Genomic DNA, 9,928 nt, shown 5'->3' on the forward strand with positions numbered 1-9,928 from the left:
AAGAGCTATTGGCATTAGACAACCTGCTGCAGGTCCCCAGAATCTAAGTTTGAATGAAACACACATAATCAGGTTTTTAAAGGAAGAAGGGTGTAGAGTAATGAAACCGGATAAAGGAGGGGGCTTAGTTTTGATGTACAATATAGACTATGATGCGCATATTTACAACATGTTACAGGATGTTGAGCATTATGGCTTGATAACAACAAATGAGCTACACATAGCATATTCCAAAATTAACTATCTATTAATGGACCACCTTTTACAAGGAGCCATTAATGAAAAGCTATATAATTACTTGTTTGTAGCCAAACCAAGAATCCCAGTAATTTTTGGTATTCCAAAGACCCACAAAGGACTGGACCCTTTAAAATTCAAACCAATAGTTTCTGGTGAAGGAAGCATCACTGAACCTTTGGGGAAATTTATTGACTACGTCCTCAAACGGTTTGTTACATCACTAAGCCACATATGCAAAGATTCTTGGGACTTCCTAAAGGGTATGGGATCCCATTTGTACCACCCAGACTTTTTAATGGTAACTATCGATATAGTGCAACTATTCCCCAGTATACCACATTTGACAGGTCTGGATTGGTTCAAAGACGTTTTGGTCAAAGAAGCCAATCTTAGTGCCAATGTTGTGAATTTGCTAGTCGAATTCATGGATATTGTGTTAAACAATAATTTCATCTGTTTTAATGGCGAAATTTACAAACAGAAATTGGGAGTTGCAATGGGGGCTTCTTGTGCCTCTTTGTATGTGAACATTGTATTGCACAAATGGGAACAGACTTTCATATTTGGCACAGACTGGGTGAAACACATTAAACACTATGTTAGATACCTGGATGATATATGTTTGTTATGGCATGGAACAGAGGTGGATTTTCAGAAATTTGTAAATTACATTAACTTCATTTCCTTTTTGACCTTTACACACTCGGTCAGTAACACTAGTTTGAACTATCTAGATGTAACTATAATCAAGGATTTCACCAATGGCAAGTTTGCTTCAAGAGTATACAGGAAACCCACATATTCTAATTCTTACCTACACTTTAGCAGTAGTCATCCTTTCTATCAAAAGAAAGGCATTATCAAAGGGCAACTAATCCGTGCTTCTAGAATGTGTAGCACTGCGGAATACTTCTCAAACGAGGTTAGCTTTCTAGAAGAGAAATTTTGTAAAGGGGGCTACCCGGCCAAACTAATCAAGAATTTGGTCATGGAAATTTCCGCATGTAGAGAAGAAAAATACCCACCACTTTTAGGATGCATGTTACCGCAAGTGGATAACTTGCATAAGAACACCCAGCAGCTAGAACAAACTAGTTACATACACACATTTTCCAGCAATTCTGACCTGATAGAGGAAACAATAAGAAGATATTGGCCAGTTCTTACATTGCATGATGATTTTTCAACAAAGGTACCAACTAAACCCACATTTGTTAGACGCAGGGGTACTAACATGAAAGAGCTATTTGAAAGAAAAGAAATGACGAATACCACTGGTAGTAGATCCAAGAAAGGAACTTATAAATGTGGAATGTGCAAACAATGCACTGCTATGTTGAATGATCATAGTATATACATCCCATCTAGGAAATATCTATTCCGGTCTAATGGGTATTTTAACTGCAATGCAAAATATGTTGTACATTTAGGCTCATGTATAAAATGTCAAAGTTTCTATATTTGGAAAACAGAAAGGACTCTAAAGAGAAGAATTTATGAGCATTTCTACGATATTTCCAAGAAAAAAGAGACCAATGCTTTTTATAAACACTCTTTGTCCTGCCCAGATATGGAAATCAAGTTCATTGTGTTAGACCAGATAACACCCGACAAGAGAGGGGGTGACTGGGAGACTAAATTGGAATATAGGGAGCTTATATGGCAACTAAGACTGGATGCAGCTAAATGGCCAGGGTTAAATTACTATACAAATTTAAGTAGTGTTTTAAAACTAAGAAGAGCTAAGTTATAGCATACAGCATTTAGTAAGAGATTATCAACATTACTTATTTGTATCAAATTATTTGTATTTTATATTTATATTTATTCTGAGTATAGGGAATATAATCTATGTAACAACGTTTGAACACTTAATACTTGATTATTATTTTTATTTTTAATTCTTGTATTTTTAACATTTGATTTTTATCTATTACTATTTATTACTCACATCATTTTTTCGTGGTACCCCATTGTAATATTTATTGCACACTAAACAGTGTTATAAGAATCAATCACTACAAATGTGGTTTCATGGGACATTAACATATAACAATATTTATTTATTTATACACGAATGCTTTGTGATTTTCAAATGACATATCTTTTAAATAACATATTTTTCAACTGCAACATATTTAACAAAAGGTATTTTATTTAGGATTTTATGTATTTCATACAACATCTTGCTCTTTAATTTTAAATTGGTCACCAATTAATTTTAATTGTAACTTGACTGGTTTTAATTAACGAAGCACATGATCTCATTAAGAGACGTACAAATAAGGTTGTTCTGCCCTGCATTTTTATCTTGATAAAGCTCAGTATTGCACTGAGCGAAAGCATGAGAGAAGGATTTGGAGAAATTTATGTCGTGTGTTTGAGAGAAGGACTTGGAGAAATTTATGTCGTGTGTTTGAATAAACTTTTTGTGGAGATTACCTTTGGCTTCATCGCTGTTTCTTGCTGCTCTTCGCTGCCTTGGATTATACTTTTCAATTACTCTTAGTTTCTTATCCCTTGTGATACCTATGGAGGTGGGTTTGTCTTTTGAGCCTTGCCTAAAAAAGGCACTATGGGGGAAGCAAGAGCCTTTGCCAATATCCGAAAGCCCAGGGGTGACAGGTACAAGCCGTCCCTAGCGAAGCATCGTGGCTTGTCGAGCATGTCATCCCAGGCTGACAGGCACTGGATCCCCATTGAATGACACCAATACTTAAGCCAATTGTTGAAATTGATCATCTTGTCTTCATATTGTGGCATCATTCTTGGTGAGGGTAAGATGCTACTCAAGGTCAGGGTCATACTGGCCTGGGCTACATGCTCAGAGAGCTCCTCTATGTCTCTTTTCATGTAGTTCAGGGAGGTACGTCTCAGGTCATTCACACCAGCATGGACAATGACAGAGTCATATTTGTACTTGCCTTGGAGTGAACTGAATGCTTGTGTTATGTGGCGGATCCTAGCGCCCGACAGGCAGCTCACTGTGACCTTCTCCTTGTTCAGCCTGGTTAGCGGGACATCAGTGTGCCTGACGATAGAGTCACCTATTACAAGTGTATCAGGTGTGTTGTTTAGCCTTAAGGGCTTTGACTGTTCGGCACACTGACTTTGTGAGTTATGTGTTGCACGTGGTTTGTTTTGGGGTAGCGGTTGCTTGGGTGTCTGCTTTGGAGGTCTCTGCTGCTTAGGCAGATTTTTATTTAGAGCCTCCGAGTATGTTTTGGTGTGTTTATGTGTTTGGTTTGCTGTCATGGTAGGTCTATGTGAGACTGGAATTGTAGTGAGTGTGGTTTCCTTCTCCTCCTGACTGGTTACACCAGTACTGAGTTGAGAGAGCTTAGCCTCCAGTTTGGCTATATGGTTGCATCTCTCACATGTGTTGGAATTTGTTGGGAGGAGGAGAGGGTTGTCTGTGTACATGAGGCAGTTGTTGTAACACTGCCTCAAGATTCACAGATTCACCAGCTGGACCGGAGAGGAGATTGACAAGTGACCTTTGGACATGCTAGAATAGTACTGGGAATTCCTTTATAATTGAAAAAAAAGGGCCAGTGGGGAACAAGGTACTCAAGGGGAGTTTGTGAGGGTGTAGTGCTTTTAATTTTTTAGTGCTGACTTAAATAATTGCTTTAGTGAGCAAGTGCCAGGTAACTTAAATGCAATGTGTTACAGGTAACTTAAATGCAAAAACGACAAACAGTAACTTTCTTTCAAGTGAAACAAGGAAATAAGTACAGTAAGCAATTCAGATATCACTAGGGATCCACAGAAGCACTGAAAAGCCACGTTTTAGGTGGAATTAGCATTTCAGGGAAATAACAAGCAAACAACAAGCATACAAACAAAGCTAGATTCAGCAGGCCTGGAGCTAGTCTATGCTACAGCAAACAAGGTGTACCAATTTCAGTAAGAAACAGTTCAAATATGCAGGCACTATAAGCCTTTAACCAGAAATTCACAGCTCAGAAGGGCAGAGTCCAGCCTCTCCTCCCACAAGAGTGCAGACCACGAACCTTCTTAATGCAAAATAACTGGCCTGAAGCCCAAGTTCTTAAACCAGAACTAATACACTTTTAGAATAACAGACACTGAGCACTCAATCAGCAGTTCCCAACTTAGAAGGATGTAAACTACCTGTCCTGCCACCACAGTGCAGGCCACAAACCTTCCTAATGTAAAACAACTGGTCTGAAGCCCAAGTGCTTAATCCAAAAGACTTAGAATTATAGCTACACTTTAATCAAGTTACTACCAAGCAGTAATAAATACAATTGAATACTTTAAAGAATGCCTGGATTAGTGCTGAAGTTATACAAACAAAGCTAGATTCAGCAGGCCTGGATCTAGTCTATGCTACAGCAAACAAGGTGTACCAATTTCAGTAAGAAGCAGTTCAAATATGCAGGCACTATAAGCCTTTAACCAGAAATTCCCAACTCAGAAGGGCAGAGTCCAGCCTCTCCTCCCACAAGAGTGCAGACCACGAACCCTCTTAATGTAAAATAACTGGCCTGAAGCCCAAGTGCTTAAACCAGAATTAATACACTTTTAGAATTTGTCTACACTGAGCCCTCAATCAGCAGTTCCAAACTTAGAAGGATGTAAGCTACCTGTTTTGCCACTACAGTGCAGACCAAAAACCTTCTTAATGTAAAGCAACTGGTTTAAAGCCCAAGTGCTTAAACTAAAAGGCTTAGAATGAGTTACACCAAGCAGTAATGAATACAATTGAGTACTATTAAGATGACTCAAAAGCAAAATAAAGTAGGAAGAAACACAAATACAGTAAAAGCAGATAAATTTTTTTTTTTGAGTGAGCAAATGAGATGGGCCCAGGAGTTACAGGACAGAAACAAGCGCAAATGCAGGCCTTCAAATCAGAAAGTTGTGAGAGATGGAAGACCGCTCGAACGGCCAATAACTACAAATTCTGGGCCAGAACCACTCCTTATGTGGTAGACAGGTTAACTAATGCTTACCACTCCCACTGATAAGCTAGAAGGCTTCCCTCCAACACAGCAAATCTGTATCTGGAACACTAATTACAGGAAAGGTAGGAAACATGCTTACATTTCTTTTTCAGAAAAGTAGCAAAAACAGTAGTAAAAACAATTCACATGCAGTGCAAGCTGGCACACTTGAGTATGTAGCAGTATTAGTCCACACACAGTTTGAAAAAATGTAATTAAATTAAAAAGGATTAAAAGCAAGTGCAGAAAAGGTTTGTTAGGTAGAATGCGGTAAAGAGATGGGACTGGGGGAGTGTCCTAGATCAAATCTACAGTGGGGCGGGCACTGCAAAAGCCACCAAATTTAAACTACAACCAAGAACAGGGAGGGGGGGTGGGGAAGACAGTTTCAACAGAGATGTGAGGAATCACAGTGCAAATTATAAAACCAGAAAAATATATACTGATCTCTGTATATTTGCAGAACAGTAAGACAACAGATATCTAAGCAACAATTTAGCTCTATGATACAGAATAATACAGAAAAATATACTCAGCTCTATATATATTTGCAGATAGTCTTGTAAGGCTCTCTCTCAGTGCACAGGTTCCAATTTAAATGCAGGCTGTTATTAACAGGTCAAAATTAAGGGAACCTGGAGTTAAGCAACACACAAGCTATAAAAACTGGTTATATCAGCTGAAGACAAGGCAGAAAATAAGAGGTGGGGGGGTGGGGAAGACAGTTTCAACAGAGATGTAAAGAATCACAGTACAAATTATAAAACCAGAAAAATATATACTGATCTCTGTATATTTGCAGAACTGACAGCTCTAGTTTTTGACATCACTGGCATTAAAAAGCCCCTTTGTTTTTCCATAAATATTATATAATTAGTACTACAGATTTAATAATTTTAAACCATTCAAAATATGACAAAGCAACAAGCCCTGAAAACTGTTTTATGAATGTCTTTGTACGATTTCCACATGACTCACATTGGTTACATTATTATAGATAGACATGCATGCATTACATTCTACAACTGGTAAAAAAGTTTTTTTTTTTAATTAGTTCTACCAATACAGTATTTTTGTTGACATAAATGGTGAGTGGACAAGGCCCTGAATTCTGTTAGCTAACATAACTGTGCTCTGGATATTTGATTCAAAAATGGTCTCATTTAGAGGGAGCGCAGCATAAGCATTGCACAGTTTTACAGTTCTAATGTATTTAGTTCAATTATCAAAGGAAAAGTAGGGTTTTTGGAACGGATATTTAGGTTGTGGATTTTAAGGTCCAAAGTAAAGAACATTTGCATTCTACTGTATTAAACTTAACCTTTAAACTACTAATCATCCCTGTCAAGAAATGGATTAGCCCAGCTTAGAAATTTGTGGCCAAAAATCTGAGGAGACTGAGCAAATGTGACTAGCGCTGATCATGAACACCATCACCTGGATTCCTGAAAATTTTATCCGCTGTTAGTCTGAAAGTAAAATTTAGTCCAGGTCCTGTGTCTGTCAAACACAGACATTACAATACATTACTTTCCCTTTATAGCAGAAGACGACAAGTCTATATACAGATTGTGGGTGTTACCTCCTTAAGAGGATGTCAGCAAAGCAAAATATAAAAAGATTTCCACAGCAGTTCTAAAAAGCTTTTTTTTTCTTTAAAAATAAATAAATAACACAATACAAATACTCAAAGCCTTCTTTACTCATCACTGCAACTAATCAACTAGCAGTCCCAATTTTTTTTCTTTAAAAACAAACAAAATAAAAACCACAGTACATATAATTAGAGCCTTCATTACTCGACACTTCAGCTAATCAACTATTAAACAAATCAGTTTTTACAGTGAACAAAACCCCACACTCAACTAAGTGTACAATCTCAAATAGGCAGCAATACTGCTGCTCAAATTAGACTGATGCTTCCTTTAAACGATACAGCCATAACTCACTCAGATAAATAAGGGAGCACAATCCAGAAACACTTTCAGAGCTTCGGATATCTTCAAATCTTACAATTCAGGCAGATGAATCTGAAAAACTTCCATGCAAATCCATAGCAATAGCATGATCCTGTTACAAAACAAAGACGTGCAGCAACAGTTGACTGTAAAAGAAGTTTCTGGCCGAGGGTGTTTTCTAAGCACATCGGGGTGGTATTGAAGATGGTTAATCCACCAGATGCGCGGTAGCAAGCCCCGCCCAAACCTCTCCTGACACATTGCAATGTAATTAATATTCAGCATCTGTGCCAAAAGCAACCCAATGTTTTATTGTAGACATTGTAGACATTCACTACCAAAAAAGAAATGTTTTACTAGGGACATAAAACTAAAATGCGTGTTGTACATCCCATTTCAGTCAGTCAATTGGGCAGAGTTCACACCACTCAAAACTGTTTCTCTAAATGATACTGTTATTAACAGCTAAAATTGTTTGCAGTAGCAGCACCGTTGCACAGCACTTGTTCAGCGGGGGTTGGGGGGTGCAGCGCCCCCATAAGGGGGTGCAGGGGGGTTTGCCTTGCTGAAAAAGGAGAAAAGGTAATAATTCCAATGAAGATGGAGTTCGTTGTGTGCATGAATATTTTGTAAGGGGGTGTGTTCGGCAAAGGAACCTGCCAAAACATTACAGAATAATTTCAAACCCGCTGCTTCTTTTACAGTAAAAGGCATTGCTGATGTCTTGCTCTTTAAAGAACTGTTTTTTAAAGCCCTGAATACTGCATTACCTAGCATTCCATGTCAATCATGTTGCATTTACCTGTTGAAACTCTGCCCGCTGCCTTGTCAATCGAGCAGTCCACACCCATTCCTGCGCAAACCAAAAGGTGGTTTAACTATATTCAATATCAACGCTCACGGTAACAATAGCCACTCAACTGGAATCACAAAAACAGAGAAAATACATGCTTCCTTGAGTGATAATGTCATTTTTGAGTGGTGGGATCATTAGATGGGGGAAAAAGTGAGGGCAGACAAGAATTAATGTGCTGTTTCCTGTAGTTGTCCTTTCACTACCCTTTCAAAATGCTGAAACCAAAAGCTCAAGCTGCAGGAATGCTAAAAAAACAGAAGGCAAAGCATCAGGACGCTGATTAGCAGCTGTCCCAGCAGCAAGTACCCACTGACTGCTGCTAAAGTTATGGTTGTTATGCAAACATGATTTCTTGCCCTCCCTTATTGTTCTGCAGGAAGGAGGTGGAACAAGACAATGTGCAGATTGTGAGAATGTTGGCAGAAGAGAAAAACAAAGTAGAAAAGGGGCAGTGCTGAAATGAAGCAGGTACTGCATATGACACAGTTACAAGCTAGAAGGGGAAACATAAGATGGTCACTGAAAGTTTCAGATTTCACAAGGTGTAGCTTGTGAGGGTTGTATGAACAAATGAATGTAAAGATAATAATGGTCAGGCAATGACATTTGGAAATGCAGAGGGAAAAGAAATCCTTATCTCTTTGAATCATCATAATTCCTACACATCCAGAGGAGCTGTATGATGCATGTCTCATTAAGAGCAACAGGTAGGAGGCAGGTGTTACAAGATATATATTAGCAAAAAATTAAATGCAGTATATGATCAAAGAGGCAGGCCAACAGTTGTCATGGAAGAGGGCTCTGCAGCAGATGAGTGAGCGTGAATCCAGCCAGGCCAACAGCTGTCATAAAAGAGGGCTCTGCAGCAGATGACTGAGGGTGAATCCAGCCAATACCAGATATATGAAGACCAATGGAGATATCATGATGGATAATGAGCCACTATGGAGAGAAGCCTTTCTGATAAAGCATGCAAAGGTGGATGAGGCAGAAGGAACATACTTCAAAACTGTCCAGATTTTTTCATTATATTTCTGGTCTATTCCTCAAAATATATTTGGTTTTTTTGCAATTTACTGAGGCTTGAATTCACTAAATAATGAATACATTTGAGTTTCAGATTTCACATCTTTCAACAAATGCATGCTAATACAAATCCTGATATTCTCTAGCAATTTTATAGGCTTATAAAGAGCAGTATTTAAAATGTGTCCCCATTTTTGTATCTTTCACCCACCCCTTATTTTAGGCTTTGCCTTTATTTCTTACTTTAAGATGTTGAGAGGGAAATATTAGTTGCCTGGCACAGTCCAATGTGGGTGATGGATGGACATTCCACACCCATACTACTGTGTGTTAGCAGCTGTACACAATTAATGGCCACATGGTCATAAGGACAACAGTAGATATGGACCCCCTCTCTATGGCCTGATGTTTATAAAATGACAACTGGCCTACAACTGCCTATTCAATGACCTTGTAGTATAAATATAGGTTTCAGAGTCACACTGGTACCACAAAATATCCTAATGGACTTTGAACAGGAGACATATAATGCTGCCCATGCTGTCTTCTCAGATGCACAGCCTCGTTACTGCCTTTTCCATCTTGGGTAGATACTGTGGCACCACATACAGCAGCTAGATCTACATTTACAATATGTAGATGTTCCCACATTCCAGATGGAAATGACAGAGGTGTTGGCACTGGCTTTCTTGCTCCTGACAAGGTCCCAGACTTTTATGACATGTTGCAGTAATAGTGCTCTGACAGGCAATTTCAGTGTTGGAGTGGTTCAGTGATAAAATCTAAGAAGGTGGCTGTTCCCACCATTATGAAACCTGCAGTGATTGATCAGAGGGTCTCTTCCCCCTCATTTCCCACAGACTTGTAGTCTGAGC

The 9,928-nt window shown here is 38.7% G+C and overlaps 1 protein-coding gene across 1 annotated transcript in view; it reads right to left on the bottom strand.

Annotated features, from left to right (window-relative positions):
* CTSE (cathepsin E) overlaps positions 1-7,360 on the bottom strand; it is a 765,846-nt gene extending 758,486 nt beyond the window's left edge. The window contains exon 1 of the mRNA XM_044088002.1: positions 7,227-7,360. Coding sequence (XP_043943937.1) covers positions 7,227-7,279 — 53 coding nt within the window. The 5' untranslated portion in view covers positions 7,280-7,360. The remainder of the gene's footprint in view (positions 1-7,226) is intronic.
* Positions 7,361-9,928: the final 2,568 nt, after the last annotated feature.

The sequence above is a fragment of the Protopterus annectens genome, chromosome 11.part0 (assembly GCF_019279795.1).
Source record: "Protopterus annectens isolate FY-2018-M chromosome 11.part0, PAN1.0, whole genome shotgun sequence".
Lineage (NCBI taxonomy): Eukaryota > Metazoa > Chordata > Ceratodontiformes > Protopteridae > Protopterus > Protopterus annectens.